Here is a 25,674-nt window from a genome sequence, read left to right as displayed (position 1 = left end):
CATTATTATTATTACTAAAATTTATATACGTCCCTATACTTGCAGGGCAAGGGGAGAACCGCTCAGATTCATGCTCTCTAGGCATGGGACAAGTGGGACGAGCCCAGAGACAGCCCTCCTCAGTTCCCCAGCCACATCTGTAGCTGCTGAGAATTTAGTTGTCTTGGTTACTGCAACCTTGTTCTCTCCAATCTCCCATTCGCTGGAGGCTGCTCCATCAGGGCAAACAGCTGCGCTGCCCCACCAGCCTCAGTTTTAAGTTCTCCAAGCCCATCTGCCTTCTTGTTTATACCCATTGCAGCCATGCTTGTCTGCTTTCTCCTCATTCTAGTTTTGCCTTTGTAGATTTCAGCAGGGAACAGGAATGGGGGCAAATGTATAATTGCTTGGTTCTGGCTTTACCTATTGTTGGCTCCCCTACCTTTGGCCCTGCCACACCGAATGGGTACCAGTCACCACTGCTCTCACCTCAGTCCAGAATTCTAGTGCCAAAAAATATTCACCTCCCTCATGGCCCTGATCAAATTACATCTCTCCTTAACTGTCTTTGCTGGCTTCTTGGGTGCACTCAGATCAACCAGCAAATGCCTTGTTCTTGCCTATGAAGTCTAGGAGCTTTGCAGCTGCATCCTTATCTCTCTCCTCTTGTATCCCAAAACATCCCTGCCTATGACCATCACTCCTGCAGATGCATCACATTCAGCCTTTTGAAGATATCCTGCTCTGGCAAATGACTGCCCTTTTTCTTTCACCGGTGCTCACCTGGAACTGCCTCCTAGCAAACCTGTGTGGTATATTCTCTCTCCCCCCCCTTCAAATCCCCAGTCAATAATAATAATAATAATGAAACATAGCTAAAATAAATGCATGTTTTCCCCTCCTCCATTTCCCTTCCCTTTCTTTTTTGTCTCTCTTTGTCACATTTTATGCTAAGTCAGCCCTCACCAACAAGATGTTTTGGAATGCAACTCCCAGTCAAGATAGTCATATAAAGCTGGGTGTGATTGGAGTTGTAGTCCCAAACATCTAGAAGGTAAAAGGTTAAGGTTAAGGAGCCCTGGACGGTTAAGTCCAGTCAAAGGTATTGGTTTGACATTCCTGGATCATTGGGGAAACGCCAGCTTCCTGTTTTCTTTTCTCTATTGTGAGCTTTCAAAGGCTATAGGACACTGTTTGGACCAGAATTTGTCTCTTGCTCCCCATTTAGTATTATAAAACCATTTATTTAAGAAAAGACAAAATTCTTTCAAATTATTGAAAGCTTGTCAATGTTGGTTTGGCTAGATGTTGACTTGTTTTTCTTTCTGACACCCAGCTGTGTTTTGTTTCTCAACAGGAAAGAAATTATGGAGTTGGAAAGTTAAGTGCGGTAGTAATTTAGGCTTATTCTTGAGTTGTTTAAAATACATTTATGAACATCATTAGTGTCTTAGAATGTCATCTTTGTTTATATTGATTACGTTTAATTACTGAGTCATTGATTTCAAATGAAAGGGCTGAATCTTAATTTGATGTATTCAGATAAAAGGGAGGGAGAGCTATGGGTATTTTCAGGGGCCAATTGTAAAATTCAGGCTGCCCTAAGGGGACAAGTGGTATCATTTCTTTTATCAAGAAGCGGGGGGGGGGGGGGGTAAGGAATTACAATTGCTTTGTTTGTTTTCTACCTTGATTGATTTGCTGTGTGAAAGAAGCCTGCTGCTTTATATGTTGTTGATTTTTTCATTGCTCGAAAAGCAGACTAAGCCGTTAGCAGATAATATTTTTAGTGAATGTAGGAGCCACTCCAGATTTTCAGATTTCTTCAGTTGCCTCCAGGATGGCATGGATTTTGTTATATATTTTCCAGAGACTCCAACAGGTAGGCACATCTAGTCCAATCCCCTGTAATGCAGTTTATTTGTCCCACCTTTCCTCTCGAATAGGCCCAAGTGCTCATTTGAACCCATGGGCCTTACCCTCTAGAGCAGCCTTTCTCGAATTTGGATCCCCAGATGCTGTCTGACTACAACTCCCATCATCCCTAGCAAACAGGACCAGCACTCAGGGATGATGAGAGTCATCCTTCAACAACATTTGAGGATCAAAGATTGAGAAAGACTGCTCTGGAGTAACAGAAATCAAATCTTGCTCCATCCTCTACATGACAGCCCTTGAAATATCTGAAGGTGGCAATCGATCACCTTTTAATCATCTCTTCTCTAAGGTAAGCATACCTGGTGCCTTCAACCTTTCCTCATAGGACCAAGTCCCTGATTTTCTTGTCATGTTTGGTGCCCTTCTCTGACCGCATTTCCAGTTTGTCAACATTTATCTTTAACTGCAGGGTCCAGGACTGGATGCAATGATAATTATGATGGCAATGGACCATTAGTTTAGAGAATGCTCTTCCCAAGGAGGTCTACCTGGCATCACCCTTGTTAGCATTCTGGCACCAGGGAAGGATGCTTTGGTTTTCACAGTGCAAAGATGTGTTCTACAAGAACATTCTGCATGATGATAGTAAATAAATATTTTTTATTAAGGTTTCAACAAACTTAACAAAACACAACATAAAAAACACAACACAAAACATAATAAAACATAAAACATATATAAGTTCAATTCTTAATTTCTTGTAGCTTACTTTCCCAACTTCCTCATACCTCCCCTTTCTGTATTCCAATTTCAAATTTATTTTCAGCAAATCCTTCCCTTATTTTTAACTTACTTTTAATATTGCTTACTCTCCTTAATTTAACCGTTGTCGCTATTAACTCCTTTATTTCTAATCCAACATCATTTTAGCACTCATTAATTTTGCTATATTTCTTTAAATAGTCCTTAAATTTTCTCCAATCTTCTTCTGCCGTTTCTCTTCCCTGGTCTCGGATTCTGCTCGTCATCTCAGCCAAACCCATATAGTCAATCACCTTCATCTGCCAATAGTAACTTAGCATGGTGCCAAGATTGCTCCTATTTCCAACTTGTAGATTGTTCCAATTGTCCTTTTTATTAAATCCAATAAGGGAGTTTTAACACAAAGAGGTAGGACTCTGTTGCTCTCAAGTCCTGTTTCCAGGCTTTCCGTTGGCATCTGGTTGGCCACAGGAGGCTGGAGTAGGTAGGTCTTTGGCATGATCCAGCAAGGCTTTTCTTATGAGTGAGATAACTATGATGAAAGGCACCATGATTTCTTGGATATGAAGAGAGGCAGAGACAAACAGGAGTGAGAGATGAAGGGAAGGAAGAATCTGTGGCAATGTGGAGTGGAGAGGCTGATTGGCATAGAGAAGCACCATTTGGCAAGTTCTGCGGCTCTATTTCAGGTCATATGGTCATAGAGAACCCTTGCATGTGGCTCTTAGGGTTTAGGTACCTTGGCTGTCTCTGATGCACAGCCATTCATCTGGAGCTCACACCTTTGAAGTGCTCACACCCTACTGTGGGTTGTGCAGTAGCTATGCCTGGCAGCACAGGAGCCCCACAGCCTGCTGTCTTCCACATTAATTCCACAGCTAGCTTTTTAGCTTCAATGGGTTTGCCCTAATGCAAACACACAAACGCACACACATCTACAGAAACAAATGATTCTCATCTAATTTACAAAGCTGTACATATTTCATATTTATTATATGCTTAATGAAAACTGCTGGTGAGCAATGCATTACTGTAAAAATGTACATATATTTGCTAAATGGATATATTCATTTTCCTGTCTGAAAAGACTGAGCCTTGGGCTGAGACTTCTTGTTGTTTTACAAGAAAAGAAACAGCCTAATTAAAGATATCTCACTCAGGAAATTGCATGTTTACAATTTATTTAATAAGGGGGGGGGGGAGACACTAAAACAATATTGGCCTTTCTGTGTAATTCACGCTACCTACTCTCTCTCTAAATTGCCAGTAGGATTAATAATATGCACTATGTAAATGTGCATAATGTACTGGGCAAACATGGAAAATGTACCATTCCCTGGTAATTATACATTGCTGGAAGGGACAATAATTACCTATCATGAGTGACAAAGTGCTGCAACCTAACAAAACTGCAACCTATGTAAATGTGAAACTAAGTGCTAAGTAAGATGAGCCAGAGTATTCCTCTTATTCTTAGATGCTAACCCTTTGTTTTAATAAGCCAAAGAAATACAGAGACCTGGAGTTTTGCAGCTTGTTCAGAATACAGGGAAAGGACAGCTCCCCACCCCCCGAATTCTTAGCTACAGAGGGGAACAAATTTGATAAAATTGTGCATTGTGAATGTTTCAATGGGCCCTCCTAACTTTCCCCAAGAATTTGACTACTAGTGTACCAGCTCTGCATATGCTTCCAAACTCGTATGGGACTGTTCAGTCTGCTCCTTCATTCACTTCAATAGGGGGATCAGATCCATACATGGAAACTGTGGCATGCCAGAACGGGAAGGCCCTAACAGGGTGCCTCATATGTAAAACATTCCTGGAACATACTAGTGAGCAAAAATGAAATGAATCTCTTCTATTATTATGCATATCCTTTATCTGCCACTACTCAGAGATTAAAAATATCAGTTATAAAATCACTTTTTCTTGCAACATTGAAAACCACTCTGGGGCAAAACTACAAACAACCAAAAAGTAACTAGAAATTTGCAGCTCTTGTATTTCATGGCATTTTTTGAAACTGCTCATGTGTTTAATATCTGCCAGCTGAGGGCTGTAGCCCACAAAAGCTTATGTCTCAATACATCTGCCTGTCTTTGAGGTGCTACAAGACTGTCATTGTCTCTGTTAATCATTCATGTATGATACCATTCCAGTTTTCATCCTTTGGCTATCTTTGGCTTCTTACCCTGAACTTTTCTGCACATGTGTGTGCATGCCAGAAGACCTATTCTGATTGAGCAATGGGGGGAGGATCTGTATCTCTAGAAACAAACTTAGTACACACTTATTGCCTCAGGGTGCCTGTCAACAGGTACTGCAGCTGCAGAGCTACTAAAGTGGGAAGGATAAGTCCCTGGAGACTGGTGCCATCAAAGACCAAGGCAAGCCACAATAAGTGTCCCCTGCCCTGATTTCTGCTCACAGGAACTTGCAAGGCTATAAGTTCTTTTGTTTTGATTCAAATTATTTTGCATTTAGGTGTTTTGCAGAAGGGTCAGGAATCTATTTGCAGTTCTGCAAATTTGAGTAGATTTTGAAAAGAACAGCTGGGGATTTATTTATTTTTTTGGTAGAAAATTCAGGTCATTCAGGATCAAGCACGTGTCTTCCCAATGTGTTGCTGGGCATGTGCTAATCCCAAATAATAACTTTGACTAGACTTTCACCAGGACAGATTGATTGTTAATTACGTTATCTTAAGAAAGCCCTAGATAAGGGAGGCAGCACAGTCAGTGAGTTTTTCTGCACTCCCAAAGCAGAATTCCCAATTGTTTTGTTAAGCATTTCTAGCAGCTAGTTAGACCATGATACTTTCGATTCTTGTTTGGTTATTTATTTCAAGTATTTTCAGACCATTTTCAGAACCCTTTTACACAAAGTTATTGGATGTACAGTACGCATTAAAATAGAAGAAGCACAATATTAATGTATAACTGAAAACCAAGTGCCAAAAATAGAAAATGGATCCCCTCTGGCTGCAGTGTGCGGAGTGGCCATCCATTCACTGTAATGTGGTCATTCATAAATGTTTAGCTATACTAGAGGCAAGATGGATTGATTTGACTATGCATTGGGGAGAGAGATAAATCCTGAAAAGGGACAATACATCTAGCAGCTTGCACTAATAGAAATTCATCAAGACATTCTGTCCCTCAAAGCAGTGATTTATCAGGGACAGGGGCAGAGAAATTAGGGATAGTAGGTACATGTGTCTTTTCTTTTAGTAAGCATCACAGCTTGTTAAGATTCACTTGAACTCGGGACATCTAATGGCAGCTCCAGAAATAAAGCAACTGGTATATTTAGTCAAATATATATTCCTGATTTCTTTCTCAAACATATCCCCTGCTTGCTACTCCACATATACCCAGATGGGAAATGCCACTTTAGGAAGCCTGCTATCGTTATCAGATATTAAAGAGTACACAGATTTGCCTTTTAAAAAAATGCTTTTTGTGTTATTTTGAAGAAAAGGAAAGGGGGAGGGGCAATCCTTGAAGTAAAATAGATGTTAGCTATTAATTAATCTGTTGGTAAAATCCTTCTTTTTTATTGGCTGAGTTGCTATGTTCTTGTGGAACGCGCGCAAACATGATATTTCGTAAATTGTAAAAAGCACGCACACTTATCTAACTTTTAAGGAGTTGTTTTGTTCACCGCTTGATAACTTGCAATATCAAGTGATGCCTTTTATATGTGTGAGCAAGCACAGGTTGGTTGTGGTTGTTATGGTAAAGCTACAAACGGAGGGATCTCATTAACTCAGACCTTCTACCCAACAATGCTGCTTTCTCCCATTTGTGTTCTGCACAAATCCCCACCAGGTATCAGCTCTGCTGTTTCAGGGGATCTTCTTGATGGTGAAATCCATTAATCAAATGGGTATTGATTTTTCACTCAGTTGGAGCCAGATAAATCTAATTTACAATTCAAATGCTGACAGAGTTGAAGAGCAATTTTTAAATGGGTAGCATGCAGTGGACTATATTCCATGCAGTGAACATGACAATATTCCATTCTTGGCAGAATGCCTTATGCGAGGAAAAATCATTTTCTTAGAATATTGTACAAATTCCTGGCAAAGGAAATCCTAGGTAAAAGACAACTGCAGAGCGAGGAGTGATATTTATTTATTCATCATGCTTGTTTTCCAACTTTTACGGAGCTGACATATGTTGGGTGATGCAATTTTATACTGATGAAGTCAAGAGATGGTGAACTGGCTCAAAGCCATCCAATGAGCTTTTCAGCTGAATGGGAGATTTGCAGCCACTTCTCCCTGGTGTGACTCAGACACTCTGCAAGCACAATGGCTCTGCACAGCATTCACAAGCATAGCAGCATGTCTGAAATGGCAATTTGCCCTTTTACCATAATGTTCTTTTCTTCCTGCCATGAAAGAAACTCTTCAAGTAGACATAGTTCTATGATCATTTGCTGTTGCTCCCCATTAAAAGCTCCTGCAAAATATCCGACTCCTGCAAAATGTCCCTTTCCTGATCTCACTTACTGTTTACAGTCATACAACTTCTCTCTTAACTGTCCGCAATGGGTCTCTTAGGGTTGCATTCTGTCCCTAAGCCAAGCTATTCAACCTTTATACTATATGAAGCTGCTGGGAGAGGTAGTTGGGGTTTTTAAAGTTAGATGCCACCAAATTACCCTGGCACTCACACTAACAGTATTTAGATACCCATTCAAGAGATGGGTTTGTTTTTTTTAAGATGCTGCAGAATCTTGCCTGATATATTGTGTCCTTTTCAGGATTTAGTTGTACTGATATTCTTTTATTGCAACTTGTTGGTACCTGCCCCAAAGTCTCTGAATTAGGGGTAGGATATAAATAGTCAAATAAATATTTGAGTGTAGATTTGTGCATCTGGCACTCAGGCCTTTCACTTGAATGTTGATTTCCTTTTCCCGCCTCCTGCATGTAGCCTCTGTACTTTGCTCCAACTTACATAATTTTTATTTCATTCATGGAAGTTGAGGAATTCCCTTTCTTGATGCAGAACACATACCTAGCCTTGTTTTACAATGCCATCCTATGTGCATGTTTACTCAGAGGTAAGCCTCCTTTGTGTTTGTATGTTTGTTTGTTTGTTTGATTTAAAACATTTCCACCCTGCTCTTTAGTCAAAAAAGGCTTCCAGTGTAGCTTACAAGATGAGCAAAAAGACGCTCCTTGTCTGCAGGCTTATGATCTACAGTAGAAGACACACAGCAGGGAAAATAGGAGGGAAGGGAGAAAGCAAACTCAGGCACCAGATTGTAAAGTTTTAGTTCAGTGGAAACTGAGAACCAAGTAAATATATATAGGATCAATGCCTTTAAAGGAAGAGGAAATATAATAGCTATGTCTGCCTCCTATTAAGGCTATTCCTCCCCCTTCCTTTTTTCCATTTATTACCTGCAGACAGGATATAACACCTTTGTCCTTTGGTGAGGCTATTGCACAAAGTGGGCTTGGGAAATGTCTTGATGGATTTGCAGGAAAGGATTGATCTCCACTTAAAGGCAGGTGGCAAAAAGAGTGAATCTGACTCAAGGCAGTGCTGGGTGATGCATTATTCATGCCACCATCTTTGACACAATGTGAGAGGCATTATCATATACATAATGTATTTTCCCTATTGCTGAGAAACGTACTGTTTTGTTTGAATGTCTTAAGGGGTAATACTGACGGCTGGCTAGGCTCCCTCCCTTGCATGACTCATTCTTATTTCTGTAAAATGAATTATAAGTGGAAATTGAGATAGCAGAGAAATGAAATTGGACTACTAATAGTTTGCTTGTGGTGATCTCTTCATTGTCCAGATCTATGTAGGCTAGGTTTGTCAATGAAAAACTTCTCAAGAGAAGTCTTGCTATACATTTCTGGAGTTTAGTCATGGCAAGTCTCTGGCATGTGGCATCTGGGAGCAATTTTTTTTATTACTGGCATGTGTCCACCAGTGTCCAGATGGCTTTGATTAATCATCTATGAGTGCAGACATGCACAAACAAACAAACAAACGGCACTTTCATTCTTCATATATAACAAAGCTGAGGCTTGAAGGAGAGAAAACAAAGTTATGCAGGGCAGGGGGGACAAGAAAACACCAACTCTTTCATAGCTTACAACAATGCTTTCCCCTGTATGCATAAAGCTACATGTCCCCTATCAGAAAGATGCCTGCAGAATGCTTTCCCATTTTCCTCCAATTCTTTCTCCATATCTTCTATGGCTGACAATGCTGAATATTCCCATGCCAAAATCTGGGAACATGTTTTGGTGCGGTTTTTCTTGTGTCAACACCCAGAGCTGCGCTTCTTGGAAGAACGATGGGATGTGGATGTAATAAATAAGTAAATGAATATTGTATCCATATCTTGATTCTTGAGAACCAGGATAATGCAGCTTTATGGGTTTACTTCTCATTAACCGAGGGGGTGTTTTATGAAAAAGAAAAATTGTGGAAGCCCAATACATGCAGTCTTAGATCACTATTATATTATATTATATTATATTATATTATATTATATTATATTATATTATATTATATTATATTATATTATTATACATCAGCAGGTATTGTACATGGTAATATCCATGTATTCTCTCATTATATTCCATTCCTTTGCAAAAGGCTTAATTAAAGAGTTCCATATTAATCTTTTTGTAGGAGTCCACCCCTCCACCACTCACCAGCCAGGCATGCTGCTTAGCGAATGATAGTAGAAGCCAATTTCCTTAGTGGAAAATCTCATTATACAGTTAACATGTTTCTCAGCTTCATAATACCCTCTTAACATTGACTTTCTTGTCATTGTAATTGTGTGTGCCGGTATGAACAGGCAGGAAAAAAAATCCATTTTACGTTCATCTTTATTGAGTATATCAAATTCACATTCACATGTTCTCCAGGCCAGAAGCTTTCAAGCATTAAACAATGGGGGATTATTAGGTATTGGGTTTCCTGCGTTCTGTGCTCATCAGGACGCACCTGGAATGTACATCATTGTATATCTTATGGTCAGTTTTTTTCTTGACAGTGGTTAAGCCTTCCTGCATAGGTTGAAAATTCAGGGTCTGGCCTTTTGAGGAAAGCATCTGTAATGTTTGTAAGGCATCCATTCATTGGTCCAAGCCAGTGCTTCAGAAAGCCATGGTTTAATAGCAGGTCAGTCTATCCCAGGACTTAACACTAGACTGAAAGGACAAGGAGAATCCTAGCAGCACAAACAAGACCCTGCTCATGGTTGTAGAGAAGACAAGAACCTGAACATTAAACTCTACCCCTGCAAAGCTTATTTTACATCCATTGTCTTATTCCAAGGAGCCCCAGGCCTTCTCATTACAATATCATTCATTCTAATCCAAGTCTAAAATTCATATTCCCAGGAACCTGGAAAAGCACATTTCTCATTGTGATTCTGGGGAGAAACCCAGTTTTCATATAGAATCATAGACTCATAGAATCTTGAAGTTGGAAGGGACCCGACCCCCTGCAATGCAGGAATTTCAACTTGATCATACATGGCAAATGGCCATCCAACCTCTGCTTAAAAATCTTCAAGGAAGGAGAGCCCACCACCTCTCGTAAGAGTCCATTTCACTGCCAAACAGCTCTTACTGTCAGAAAGTTTCCCCCAAATGATATAAGGAGATGTAGCAAACTAAGAATATGAAATAGGATGTTAATGGAAGATAAGTCGGGAAGTCTGTGTAAGGTATGGCTTGTATAGATGTAATATGTAAAATGGAAAACGAATAAAGGAAAAACAGAAAGTTTTTTTCTGAATGTTTAGTCAGAATCTCCTTTGTTTTGGTTTAATTGCATCATCTCTTTGGAGGAAACAGGATACAGTAGTACCTCGGGTTACCGATGCTTCAGGCTACAGACTCCGCTAACCCAGAAATAGTACCTCAGGTTAAGAACTTTGCTTCAGGATGAGAACAGAAATTGTGCTCCAGTGGTGCGGCAGCAGCGGGAGGCCCCATTAGTTAAAGTGGTACCTTAGGTTAATAATAGTTTCAGGTTAAGAACGGACCTCCAGAACGAATTAAGTTCTTAACCAGAGGTACCGCTGTAACAGGAAGCATATGTATAAAAATGTCAGCATGCTTAGCAAGTCAAGGGGCAGCTTGTCCTTTAAATACCACTGAGAGTCATGCTTTCTCTCTAAAGTTTGTCATGGCCTGGTATTTCCCAGTGATGGGCACTGAATATCAGTTGATGGGCAGCAGATGACCTCATCTGCTATTTGAATTGTCAAGCACTTGGGATGCATTTTGAGGGCAGATGAGGCTGTCAGCAATTTCTCCAGCCTGAGTGACAGTGTGTGGGTGAAGTGTTGTAACCGTGTGGATTTGGCTGCTGAAGAGCTAGTTTTGCATTTCAGGAGGTTCGACTGATGCTGCTTTTTAACAAGCATTGCCTGCCTGCCTGCTTGTTTCTGTGCCCCTATCACCCCTGCATTACTTGAGCAATGGTACATTAAGAGATTGTGACATCATAAATCTCCACCGCTTGCCCCTCTTTTTCCTCCACAAAGGAGGCAAGCAAAGGTGCTTAATCAGACTATCTAATCCTGCATCCTGATTCCAAGAGTAGCCAGCCAGATGCCTTTGGGAAGCCCATAATCAGGGCCAAACATTGTTTAGGAAAAGGGGAATGTTCCAGCCAATACCATTTTGAATTTGTACAAGGAAAGCAGACACTGAGTGCAATTGAGTTATTCTGTGCAAATTTTGTAACATGTGCTTTGTTTTCTTTTGCTTTGCTTTTTCAAGGAAGAACACAGGAGCCTAGAGATTTCAGCTGGGGCATGCACAGAAGGAAGCCGCATCTCTCTGACCTATTAATGGATCATCATGGCTGGATATAATCTGACATTCTGAATGGCCTTTCCCGGCATCCTTTATGTTGCTATGAATTGAAGAGTGTTCCCTCTATTAAAAAAACAAAACCCTGAAGTGTAATTAGTGGCCATGAGAAAGGAATCCGGTCACATGCTGGTGTTTTGCTGACAGCTTGTGCAGCAGAGGGATTTTCTTCCCATCAGAAGGCAAGGTAAATAGCAGCTTGCTTAGAAAGAAGAAAGCCTTTCAGTGTGGTCCATGTGGAATTGCAACTCATAAAGTAAAAACTCTATTTTCATTCCTGAAATTCTCATAAACTTGAAGACCGCTGGAGGTCATCCCACCATTTTCCAGTTCTTTGTGTCTTTCTTACCATGCTTCTGCAAGAATGGTCTTGATGAAACTTTATTGGAGAGAGCTAGCAGTTGCAAACATGGGTGTAATGGATGTTTTGATGTTCCTGAGAAATGAAAATGGCATGATGATTGTCTTTCAAAAAGTGAAGGAGACATTCACCTTGGCAGAATTCCCTGGGAAGAGGGAATGACTGTTAAACCACCCAGGAATCGTAGCCCTGTGAAGAGCATAAAGGTCATTTTAACAATTCACAACACCCTTAACAAACTACAGTTCCCAGGATTCTTGGGGAGATGTCATGACTGTTTCAAGTGATATGATACTGCTTTAAATGTATAGTGCAGATGCGTCCTAACTAACAGTCCTTGCTTCTGGAAAAGTATTTTGTCTTAAATACTTAAATACTGTCCTGCATATGTATCACAGAGAGAGCCAAACAAATATGCTTAGTTTCACAAATGCTCCTTTGTCTTTGGGTATGCCTGTTATAGTGAAAGTGGCTTATGGGCTGTATCATCAGAGACAGTACGGTAAAGGCACAATTTCGCCTATAAACAACTCAGTTTGAATTGTTATCACAATTGATTAGTATGCACATTTGTTCAATAAATATAGGCTTCAATGGAAGCTTGATTTGAGTTGGTTATTTTAAACAGCTTTTCCCCACTGGTGAATTAAATACTTTTAATCAATGATTTAAATTGCCTTGATTTAAATCAATGGTTTAAATCTAGCCTGTCATAAGCTGATGAGAAATCAATAATGTGCATGTATTTGTGAAAAAAAATATCACAGCTAATGCACCAACCAATATTGCAGTAATTCGCATAACTCATACGTTATCATATGGCTTGATATGTGATTTGGGAGAATGTGGGTGTGCAGAGAAGCAAGCCTGTGATTCCTACTCTTTATGACCAGGTGATCAGATATTTTATGGAGTCACTCCCAGAGGCTTTGAATGGCTGGCCAGTGGTGAGGTGATGAGATGTCATCTTGCTGGGGTGGGAAAGGGGATAATGATTTGGGTTTGTCATGAAGTATTCGCACAGACATTCTGCTGCATTCCCAAACTCATTCCGCGGTTCATTTTTCTATTCATTTTCCATATGAGTTAGTGTTGGACAAGGACCTAAGAGAACAGGATTCAAATTCCCACTCAGCCATGAAGCCCAGTGGGTGACCTTGGGTCAGTCACTATCTCTCAGAGTAAATCACCTCACAGGATTGTTGTGAGAATCAAATGGAGAGGCAGATAAGTGTGTTGAGCTCTTTTGGAGGGAAGGTTGATGATGAGGATATATTTTAAAAGGAATAATAAAAAAAAATATTTATTTATACATACATACATACATACATACATACATACATACATACCCCACCCCATTCATTCTGTTGGGTGGCTCCCAACAGAATGAATAATAAAAAAGCGATAAAACATCAAACATTAAAAACTTCCTTGAACAGGGCTGCCTTCAGAGGTCTTCTAAAAGTCAGATAGTTGTTTATTTCCTTGACATCTGATGCGAGGGCGTTCTACAGGGAGGGCGCCACTACGGAAAAGGCCCTCTGCCTGGTTCCCTGTAGCTTCACTTCTTGCAATGAGGGAACCACCAGAAGGCCCTTGGCCCTGGACCTCAGTGTCCGGGCTGAACGATGGGGGTGGAGACGCTCCTTCAGGTATACTGGGCTTTTAGGGCTTTAATGGTCAGCACCAACATTTTGAATTGTGCTCGGAAATGGGCGGATAAGCTTTCCCACTCCATCAATTAAGAAACATACCAGAATAGGGATGAAAAGGGCAGCTTGCACTTCACCAAATAACTGCAATGGCTCTTTAGAGTATCTCGTATGGTACTTCAAAAAGTCTAATGTATGGGGTTGGACCTTCTATGTGGTGCCACCATGTTTTCTAAAACACACAAAAGCTGAAATTGCTGACCTTTCATTGGCAGCTGAAGCTACTCCTCCCCATCTTTAGGGAAGGGGCTGAGATTTTGAACCAGCATGTATTTTATCACCCACTTGATATGTAATTGATGCTGTGTTTTTATTGAACTAGTCTTTGAATTTTGTCAGGTTTTATGTGATGTAGCTCCACCCTAGGATGAAATGATGATGAGTGGCTAAGGAAGAATCTGCAAAGTTGCTCTAGGACAGCAGTTCTCAACCTGTGAGTCCCCAGATGTTGTTGGACTACAACTCCCATCATCCCTGAGCTCTGGCCTAGCTAGCTAGGGGTGATGGGAGTTGTAGTCCAACAACATCTGGGGACCCACAGGTTGAGAAAGGCTGCTCTAGGAGAAGATGTATTGTTACCAATAAGGAAGTAAATAGAAGATGCACAATTCCTTAAAAGGGGCTTCTTTCTTATGTGCTTTGGTCCCTCTCCAGCTGAAACACCTTGTATTTTCTGCAGACTAATGATGGGACTCCCAACTGTTGATCTTTCTCTTATTTTGCAGATGAATAAGAAAATGTCGTGGAGCAGAATAAAGGAATAGGCGAGAGCAGGAGGTCCTCTCTGCTTGGGATTCTGCCCCTCTTGCCACGCCGTCTCACGATGTCAAAGAAGGGTGCCAGCTTTCGAGCTAAAGGAGAAAGACCGGATGCCTTAGCTGCTTTGCAAGCTGCTAATGAAGAGCTCAGGGCAAAACTAACAGATATTCAAATAGAACTCCAGCAAGAAAAGAGTAAGGTGTGCATCTTTTTTTCCCCCACCTCTGCTAAACAAAACAAAAGCCATCCTGTTTCCTAAATGCACCCACTTACAATGTGATGGCAAATTAGGAGGCAAACCCATCCCATAGCTCTTTTCCTGTGCCAGGAAAAAACACACTACACCATGCAATTTGGTACACTTCATCACAGTACAGATGTGTGTTTTAATAAGTAAATGCACTTCTGAAAGATACCATGTGTATTAATAGATTAGGTCCTTCTTTGCAATGGAACATAAGCCTTGGATCTGTAAATTGAAGAGTTGATCATGAAAAAAGAAGAGGCTGCAAACATTGAACAAGGGTCCTCCTCTTAATATACTCTTGTGGAATGAAGCCTGAAGGTTGTTTTAGATCTTGTCTTCATACGAATGTGGGTTTTGATGCATTATTTAGAGACTTCTCTAATTGGTCCCCTATGGAGGCAAAAGCAGCTGTATTGTCAGCATGTACCATACACTAAGAAGCAAAACTGCCAAGAAGGGGTGGGGGACGATGGCATAAATCCATATGCAGTACACATTAAACAAGCTGATCTGGCAATTTCTTTTGAGCACAATCTAGCTTTTTAATGCGAAAATTAAATTAATCTTTGGTTACTGTGTGGGTGACAGCTGGAGCCTGCATTGGCTTTTAGGGTAATCTACCAAATCTGAAGACAAATTATATTTTGTCTACACTTCGCTTTGCTTAGAAACAGGGTTGCAGCCAATTAAGTACTACTCAGGGTGAACCTACTGAATTTTATGTTGACATTACTGGAGAACTGTACTGATGATGAACAGATGTCACAGGCAATCTTACATAAATGGCTCTTAATGTACTTAAATTCAGATACGTTGATTATTTAAATGTTAAACTATAAATTGAATTACATAAATATAGGATAGACAGAAATATATGGCTGTGAAAGTTTATGCTTACTAGTAGCTGTAAGTAAATATCCCAAGTTATTCTAACGTAATCCAAATAAAACAATATAAAAATAGATAGGTTTGGACATGGAGTTCTGTTCGTGGAATGGTCCACCCCTGTCCTCTCCTTGTGGACCATCAAATTCTTCTCTGCACACCCTAAAAATCTTCTCTGAAGGGCCCCTCAATCCTCTGGAGCAGATTTTGATGATGAGGGGGTCTTCAAGGGAGAGGTGTGGAGGGGAAAATTGCATGGTGCAACTGGTTGCGCTAGCAGAACAAAAGTATTGAATAAGACTCATTTTATATAAGGTAATATAAAAATAAATACTTTTCTATATGGGTCTCCCACTGATATGAATGAACCCAAGCTAGTCATGTTAATTAATTTCAAAGGATCTACTCAGAGTAGGGCTAATGATGGCTACAACTCTTGGGTTTCTTTAAATTTATGTAATTTATTTAATTTTGGCTGGAATAAGTGAGGCCATATTTAGCCATGGCACATTTGCAGTAGCACAAATGGATCTGGCATTTGTGGCAGCTGCAACAAAACATGTCTCTCCTGTATTGGTCTCTACAGCCACAACAGTCGCTGTAACACTTTGACTTCAACTCCAAAGAGACACTCCTCCATTGTCTCCAGAGACAGATGGATGCCAGCTATTGAGCCAATATTGAGCCAATTGCACTGGCTAACAGGCCTTAAGGACCACATATTTCCACATTATCCTATCTAGGCACTCAGGTCATTCATAGAATCATAGATGTGTGTATACTGTACACACACACACACACACACACACACACACACACATTTCTACTGTTTCTTCTATATAAGTCCATACGATTTTTAAAAGCTTCATTCCAGGTATGATGGTTATAACCCACAAATGCAAGCCAGTCCAGACTTTAATATTGATTTTATTTGTTGTTACCAATCCATCCCAGGCAACGTAAGCAGCTTGCACTGCAAACTAAGCAGTCGGTAATGAAATATAAGCAGTATGCTAATGTTAGACGTGGCCAGCATGTTGCTAATATCAGCTGCAGACAAGCAATTGCAGCCGAGGGTTCTGAATGGATGGCATCTCTTTGTAATTCATTTCTAATTAGGAGATTTAGTGTTACTCCAAAATTCTTGTGTAAATCACACATTGGAAAACAAGCCCGGAAGTATTGCATTATTGAATCGCTTGTACAGCAGCAGCTTCATTCTTGGGAAGGCATCATTAAAAGAAGACCATTTGTATATTGTTCAAAAGTGTATGTTTGCGTTCTGTCCAGGCAGGACATTTTTATTTATTTTTTACTTCCAACGCTGCTTAATTAACATCTTAAAAACCACTGAGCAAGCACAAAGCTGTTTTAGAATCATAGAGGGAATACGTAGGGCAGTCTGGTCCAACCCTGTGCAATGCAGGAATCTCAAAACACAGTCTCCCATCCAGTTTGAAACCATACCGGACCCTGCTTAGCTTTGCAAAGGGGTTGGAAGATTTTATTGCTGCACCACTACTCTGAAAATGTAGTGGTGCAGCACTACATTAAATTTTTAAATTTAATTTGGTAGCTAAGAAAATTTATAACATGTTAATTTTAAGGGGCTTCCTGATGGGTATCATTTACAGGTGGTGAATCTTGAGAAGCAGTTGTGGGGGGGCACAGCTGGAGCCATGGCACTAGCTTCCTAGCAGGTTGGTCCCTGTTGCTTAGCAGAAAGGAGAAGATAAAGGCTCAAAGGGGCGGGGAGGTCAATGTGGTGCAAACGTACTAAATTGGCTCTGTGAGTGTGTTTCCACCATGCCAGGCTCCCCGCCATCTTGCCCTCCCAGTGAGCCACCATCTGGAAAGCTAGTTTAGCTGCTGCACCCCACCCAGCAAGCTGCTGTTGTGTTTCCTGTGGGTGGGTGCTCCTTATACATGCAACTTTTTTTTGTATCATCCACACAACATTATTGGCATAAATATTGCCAGGCCATACCCACCCTACACACACTTAATCCAGATTTAACAGGGAGGATGGGGGATTCAGTCAGTAAACAAACTGCTATCAATTGTGATACCTGAATGACCCTTTACAATATTAAGTCCCCATTTAGTAAAACCCACTTTCCTGGAGGTGCCTCCAGACTCCCCTATTTTGTGGGAGGGATTTAAGCACACACTGGAAATTTAGGCTTGTGCAGTTGAAGTGGAATAAAACACTTTGCTGCCCTAGTTCAATCAATCCACTCTTTTGTTTAATAACAAAAAAACCAACCCCCCCAACCTTTTGAAGTTAGGAAAGTGGTGGAGAAACATGCCGGGAAATGTAGGATGAATGAATAATGTGGGATTATTGAATGATGACCAGGAAGACATGTAAGAACCCTGTAAGCAAATCAGGATGAATGCTCAATGAAACTGGACAGAGTCTAACCACCGAGTAAGCTTTGTGCAACCCAGTTAGGATGACTGCTGAATGAAGGAGCCCTGGAAGTAACTGGAACAATGTCTGTTGGATCAGTTGTGTAATAATAGCAGAGTATCTAAGAGCCAAGTAACATGGCCACTGTTAAGTAATGGGGCACTGAGGTGGAAAATGGGGAGAGCTCATTGACAGTCTTTGCTTTTCAAAACTCTGCTAAATTCACAAGCTTCTTACATTTGCCAGCGGGCGATGCTTTTAGCTGGAATTGTTGCCTTGAAGAACTCAAAAAAAGCATTCAGTGCAAAAGTTAAAAGACCAGTGCAAAACTTGTGCTTACGTGAAACCTGAAATGAGCTGAGTCTCTGACTTTTGCATTAGAAATTGGCAGGAGGTTGGTTCAGACAAACTCTAGTTGTTTTGCTTTCACTATAAAGGGCAGGCAGGCATGCAAGAAGATCTATGAATTATTTTAAAACTTTTGAGAAGGAGCACTAATCCGGCCATACCAAAACTGCTTTTGTCAGCTAATTTAAATGGGTGTGCGAGTTGGTTGGTTTGAATTATTGTCAGGCCTATCTGTGTTGACACTCCTGTGTATGAATTAGCACATTACCAAAAAGTGCAAAAATACAATGCATGCAACCATTGTATCATCAAGGAGAAGCATGCGTATCATCAAGGAGAAGCATGCAGACGGCTGTTGAGAAACTTTGGTATTGTGAATACTCTCATCCTTATTAAAGTTTATTAGTGCAATAAAGGGCCCCCTTTAGTTCCCCATCATCCATACAGTGTTCTCCTCCAGCTACTGTTGTCCTACACTGTCTGCTCACTAAATCCAGGGATTCTCTATGCCTTGAAAATCTGAAAAGGAGAGCAACATTAATTGCATATTGGGATCTCAAGATTTTTGGAAGGGGGGCAGTAGTTGGAGGTGAATGCCACATGGACGAGAGGAAATTAAAGAAGGCACAAAGAATCCATATTAAGCCAAGGTATGGACGGGCCCTAATTTTAATGTGTAAGTCACTGTAGAAGAGAAAGGGAGGTATTTTCATTCTCTTCCTTTGTCTACATCTTCCCAGTACACCCAGTGTGCCCAGTGTCTGACGGGAAATGAGCCCAGGATTCAGTAGGAGATGGAGTTTTTCAGAGGGATGGAGAAACTTGTAATGGGAGGACTCCATCTTCCCTTATCCACCCCTGACATGCTGCATTGTCAGGACTATGAGCAACTCTTAACTTTCGGTGGGTTTCTAACATGGGGGACAGGGTTAACCCCTCCTTCCCATTCACCATGGTTCTGATCTAGCTTGTGCCCCCCACTCTGCATAGCTGATGTTGCTAATAGGGAGGAAAAACCCCAAGACAAACTCACTCATTTAATCTTACATCTCTTTTTAACCTTTAATTGGTGATAATGAAAAAACACTTGCTGATTTCCCAACAGCTGTCTTAAATATGTCCTCCAACATTTATTGCTAGGTTATAAAATCCATCTTAAACATACCGTGTGATACTTTCTTTTTCTTCTAGGTCAGCAAATTGGAGAGGGAGAAAAATCAGGAAGTGAAGCTGATCAAAGAACACGAACAGCATAAAAACACAGTGACTGTAACGGAGCTCAAGGCTAAACTTCATGAAGAAAAAATGAAGGAGCTCCAAGCTGTTCGCGAGGGACTTTTAAGACAGCATGAAGCTGAGCTTCTTAGAGTCATAAAAATCAAAGATAATGAAATTCAGAGACTTCAGGCCTTACTCAATGTTGTCCGGGATGGGACACCTGATAAGGTTAAGACGATGCTCTTCTGCGAAGCAAAGGAGGAGGCCAAGAAGGGATTTGAGGGTGAGAAAACCAAAATGCAACAGGAAATTTTGGAGCTTAAGGGGGCTAAAAAACAAGTGGAAGAAGCTTTATCTGTGGTCGTGCAAGCTGACAAAATCAAAGCAGCAGAGATACGGAGTGTGTATCACCTTCACCAAGAAGAGATTACCAGGATAAAGAGAGAGTGTGAGAGGGAAATTCGCAGATTGGTATGTGCAAATTTCAATCATTCTGGCGGTTTTCAGCAACCAGGGGAAGGGAACGAATGTTCTTTCTGTGTTTTCGCTAATAAACAGTTCAAATTCACTGTGACGAAGCATCCTGCATTGGGGCTACTAATCCATACAGACTTTCTGATCCTTCTGAGGTTTATCCAGCACTAATGAAAATGTCTAGGAGGAGGTTGTCTCTCAAAGATATGCTGTGCTGTAAGTTAACAGGGTGCAAGGTTTTGATCCAGGCTGTCTCTTGGTCTCTTGCCATGCCATCTGTTTAAATGATCATTTTAGTTCCCCCAGGAATCAACTTCACATCAGTACTGGTTAGTGGGCAGTAGGTTGTTCTTTTTTAAAAAAAAAAAAAAGTTTTAAAGCTTGAAAAATAGTTATGTGCTAGAATCCAAATACCGCCTTATCTTTCTGCTGGTAAAGGGTAAATTAGGAGGAAGGAGATGACGTTTTTTTCCAGGTCACAACCAGCTTTGCAAATTGTTGTGCATCTCTACTTACTTACCTTTTCACAATGCTGTATTGTTACCGAGACATAAAAGACTTCTGATTATTGCAGAAGTATATGGTGATCTAATTGTTACTAGCAACCTTTTTCTAGGCAAAGGGGTATAGGCAAAACTTCAAATATGACAAAGTGATCACAGACCAATGATTTAAACCCTTGCTTTACAGTACAATTCTAGGCATGCCTGCTTGGAAGTAACTTGCACTGAATCTAATGGAACTTAGATAAGTGTGCATAGGATTATAGCCTCTTCGACTTAGACCTCTGAATATACATTTATGCCATTTCAGCAGGTTTTTGGGGCTTTTTTTAAACATATAAAGCAATTATCTTTAGCCTGCATCCAATCATGGTTTCTTAGCCTGTTTTCATACGTACATGTCTCCATTTGGCCTCATCATATACAATTTCCCAGACACCGTATTTCCCAGACAGAAGTGCTTTCCATGCAGGAAAATACAGAACATATAAGTTGGCCCGTACACAGTTTCATTTCCAGGATAACATATTTGTATTATAATTGGCTGTATTTTGCATATAAAGCCACTCAAGAGATGGTTTAAATTCTCATTGGATAGCTCCGACTTTGCATGATAGCTTTCAATTTTCTATTTCTATTTCAACAGTTGTTTGATTCCCCCCCCCCCCAGTTGTTAGGCGGTTACCAGGCAGTCAGAAAGCAAGGCCTTTGTGTAGTCTTATGTTTTTGCTGCTCCAGCACCACATCTACATGTTACTATGTGTGAATTTATGTTTAACACTCCCGTGATCACAATGAAAGCTACACTTAATGCTTTCTAACACCATTAGTGGGAGACTAGTTGCAGCAGCTAATTATTCATAGTAGATCAATTCTTGATGTATAACTTCAGCTGATTTATTATGCTCAGGGAGCTTTTTGCTGTTTTCCATGATAAGGATGACAATGACAAATGCACCTTCAGTTTCATATTAAATGATCTGCTTTTTCACAGTGATAGGACCTATTCTGAAATATGCAATATCCAGAATGGATACTTTCTTTTCCGAAGTAAAATACATAACTTTACTTGTAATAGAATGTAAGCTTGATAAGTTAAGTCACGTTAAATCCAATTTTGTCCAATTTGTGGGGTTCAGGAACATTGGGATCCTATACCAGAGGGAGAACTGTGACCAGCATGATATTGTTCCTTCATAGGCAAATACGTTTGTCAGAGCCACCCGAGGTCCCAGCTCACAAGAGACCAAAATCCAGTCCAAGTTATATACAAAAGGTTTTATTGAAGAACATTGTTGTCGTTACATCCAAGCTCCGTGGCTCAGCATCTGTTACCCTTAGATGTTAGAAGTCCCCTCTGAGTCAGTCCCGCCCCTGCACCAGCTTAAGAGGCTTGTACTACTCCACCTTTTCCTCTCCTTCCTTTTCCGCAGGGTCTTCCTGCCCCCCTGTGCTCCCTCCCTTCGGGACTCCCCCGAGGCTGAGTCTTCTGACGCCTGCTCCCCCCTCCTTCGTGCTTTGGGACCAGGCTCCTCCTCAGGGCTCTCCTCATTTCCGCGCGCCTCCACATTTGAACTTGGCGCGCGTACGTTGCCTCTGACCTTCCTTTCGACCGTTACGCTACTCTCGGTACTACACTCCTCCCCTTCCGGCAGGACGTTCTGCTCCGAACTCCTTCCCCTCTCTGCTTCCTGTTCTGCTCTTTCTGACACACTGGCAACTCCACCCCCTTCACTCCGTTCCGACGGAGAGGCCGGTCCCGATCTCCAACCCCCACTGGGGATTCCCTCTTCGTTCCCCTGCTTCTGACTGCTTCCCTCTCTACTGCCCCTTGGCCTGACCAGGGGGGCTCCCTTTTGGGAATCCTCCGATTCACTTGACGGACTCACTGACAACCTCGGGTCATCGTCGTCCTCTTCCTCGTCACCCTGGGACCCCTCCCCCTCGCTCTCTGTCCCTGAAACCCTGACAACGTTGAATGCTCTTTTTCTGTTTGGAGATATCATGCAACTTGTGTGCACACTGTTCATTGAAAGCACATGTAAGCTTAATCTTTCCCTCAAAGAATCCTGGGCACAGTAGTTTGTTAAAGGTTTCAGGGGGTTGTAATTCTGTGAGAAGTAAACTACAGTGCCCATAATTCCTTGAGGGAAATAATGTGCTTTGAATGTGCTTTAAAAGTATAACATGGACAAAGTGGAAATAGCATCTATAGCATTCAAGGATGCAAAGAAACAGCCTAATTGTTCAATACCAAAATATAGTTTTATTTTACTGCAGTGTGTAGTTAGTAACATTGTACCTAGGGAGACACAGTAGTATAATGGTTAAATGTACCTGGCTATGGACCTCTCTTTAGCCTTCATGGCTTGGTGACCTTGGGCAAGTCTCATTCTCCCATCCTAAGTCATCCTCACAAGGTTGCTGGGAAGGTAAAACAAGGTAACTCCCACAAATACCACAAGAGACAGAGAGAGAGAGAGAGAGAGAGAGAGAGAGAGAGAGAGAGAGAGAGAAGGATGAAAATTGAATAATACCTTTTGAAATGAATGGAAATATCCATGTGAATGGATGGTCCAATATGTGAGCCGATAGTTCACAGAGCTCAGTCCCAACAAGTGTGATTGCTGATGCTCCAACCTACAACATATTAAGGAATTCAGCAGTTGCTAGAAGATGTGAGTTACTTCTGGATATATTAGACTGATCACACAAATGGGTGTCTGAGTGAAGTGTCCCAAGATATTTGGGGAGGCACAATTAAATGTTACATGCAAACACATATAAGTGTAGCCTGTCCTCTGACCTTCACAAACATGTACTTAAATTCAAAACCAGTTTAGAGGGAGAAAGGTGTGATTTGGAGCGGGGGGGTAGCAAGTGGGGAAATGATTCTTCCCCAGGCACCAATCCAGGCTCAATCACCTTTTCCCAAAGTAATTTTTCAAGCTTAAATGAACGTGGGAAGAGCCTGCTGGTTTGTGCCAAAGAGCCATCCAGTCTAGCGCTCTGTTCTCGCAGTGGCCAACCAGATGTCCACAGGAAGCCTGCAAGCAGAACCTGAGTGAAGCAGCCCTCTCCCCACTTGTAACTTCAGGCAACTGGTATTCAGAGTCGTATTGTCTCCGACGGTGGAGGCAGAACATAGCCATCATGGCTAGTAGCCATGGATAGCCTTATCCTCCATGAAAAAGCCATCAGGCAACACTTTTACATGTTTGCATGCAATGTGCATTTTAGCCTTGAAATGGCTCTTTCAGTCTAATTAGAATGGAGCCAAATTAAGATATTGGAGGATTCCTGCAAAACCCCACTAGCCTTTTTCATTTTTACAGTAACTATCTGACTCAAGTGAGCATTTTAGCTCTTGCCATCTGTAGGACTCATGTTTGGGTCTTTTGTAGGGAACAGCAATTGGTGGAACACAAAATTCTGTTTATAGTAAGGGACTCAGTGGCTAACCTCTGCTAAATCCAAATACAGCTTTTCCTCTCATATCTTACTGCCTTTCTCTGTATGTGCAGCTTTTCCCAGATAGCCATCCCTACCCTTCTCCTCCCAACTTCGTATAGTGTGAATATTTCCAAGCAAAATATAACGTAACTTGATTTTGGATGTTTGATGCAGCTCCATACTGGCTCATATCTGGATTTCAACCCTAGCACTTTCCTACCAGGCTGTGGGTTTAAATCTTGCTTACCCAGAGAAATGATAAAAACTAAGAGTTCTCATGAGAAAAGCACCACAGCTAATGTTCACCAAGGGAAATATTAACCTATTAGACAGAACAGCTGGTTGTTAATCAAGCAACAAGGTGACATTTTCATGTTAACATCCTAAGACTTGGATGAGACCCACATTTTGAACATTGCTTTGAACAGTATGTGAGAGTTATAGGAAAGAAAATAATGTTTTGACTGAGAAAAACGTGTTCTAATATATTTCAGCAACATCACAGGTTAAACTCTGCCCAAAGATCTATTTGGCTTGCTGTAGTCATGTGATTGTAATGTTTTCTCTTCCTCATGTCAGCCAGAGACTACCACAAATTAATAGCAGAGCTCTGCTCAACAGGAGGCAAATTAATCCCCAACAGCAAACACTTTAATGCCAGAGTATTTACTATGCTTCGAGATCACGAAGCCATATGTCTTTATACTTATAATATAACATGCTATTTTGCAGATAGATACAAAATAACAGGAGCCAGAAATCTGTTAGTTTTATTAACTGGGCATGTTTCCCATCAACCACATGATAAGATGCAGGAACTTGATAGCAATACTAAAGTGGACTAAGTACTGATTGCAGAAAAAATAGCTGTGTTGATCTGCAGTAGCGGAAACAGCCATCTGATCCATGGTACCTTAATGTCTAACAGATTTGACTGTGGCATGTGGTTACATGGGCAAGAACCTACTGTATAGGCCCAAATATAAGCCACACTTGTTTTCCAAATTCCAACCATGAAAAGTTAAAGTGCGACATATTCACAAGCTTATGATATCGCTGCTAAAACAGCTGCCCATGAGGGCTGTCGGGAACACAGGGTGACAGCGCCCGCCCCAACTGCTGCTCCCATGCCTCCCCTGAACCGCCGAGAAGGGGGCGAGGCTGCCGGCAAAGGGGCATGGCTCCCTCTCCCCAGAGAGCAGCCCAGGAGCGTGGGGCAATGGCGCCCATCCCATCTGTGGCTCCCAAGTCTTCCCCAAGCCGCCAATTTTTAAAGGTGCGGCTTATATTTGGGTGTGGGTTATATTCGAGCTAATACGATACTTCCATTTCATGCAGATGACAAAGGTAATCAATACCTATGAAAATTCATGCCACAATACATTTCTTTGTCTGTTTATAAGATATCTCACTTAGATCTTGTGTAAAACCCAGCAAAAAAAAATAGATTGGAAAAACAAAATTGTGAGCATCGTTTTTTTAAATTGAAGTTTTCAACAAGCCCCGGTACCACCCCCCAAGTATTTGTAGAATAATTACTTTTTTAAAATTATTGGGAATAATTAGTCCAACTTTGTTGCATCACCAGCATCTTACTCTTAAAAGTTGTTATTTACTTTGAAAATGTTAGAAAATATGATTCGACAAGATATTTGCATTTTGGATTTCTAATAATTTATATATTGTATTGTCAAAAAATCATTAGTAGACCCTTCTCTCTTTTGCTGGGTATAGCAGAACTCAAAACAGCTGCATTAAACCCCTACTCTGCATTGAATATGTAACCTTTGATCACACTTATGGTT

At 41.0% G+C, this 25,674-nt stretch overlaps 1 protein-coding gene across 20 annotated transcripts in view; it reads left to right on the top strand.

Annotated features, from left to right (window-relative positions):
- JAKMIP3 (Janus kinase and microtubule interacting protein 3) overlaps nucleotides 1-25,674 on the top strand; it is a 110,512-nt gene that overhangs the window by 25,682 nt on the left and 59,156 nt on the right. For all 20 annotated transcript variants that reach the window (XM_083741007.1, XM_083741010.1, XM_083741011.1 and 17 more), the window contains exons 2-4: nucleotides 11,404-11,683; nucleotides 14,295-14,527; nucleotides 19,413-19,910. In XM_083741007.1, coding sequence (XP_083597133.1) covers nucleotides 14,393-14,527; nucleotides 19,413-19,910 — 633 coding nt within the window. In that variant the 5' untranslated portion in view covers nucleotides 11,404-11,683; nucleotides 14,295-14,392. The remainder of the gene's footprint in view (nucleotides 1-11,403; nucleotides 11,684-14,294; nucleotides 14,528-19,412; nucleotides 19,911-25,674) is intronic.

The sequence above is a fragment of the Podarcis gaigeae genome (genome assembly GCF_964106915.1).
Source record: "Podarcis gaigeae genome assembly, chromosome: 5".
Classification (NCBI taxonomy): domain Eukaryota; kingdom Metazoa; phylum Chordata; class Lepidosauria; order Squamata; family Lacertidae; genus Podarcis; species Podarcis gaigeae.
This window is presented reverse-complemented; position numbering and strand designations above follow the sequence as displayed.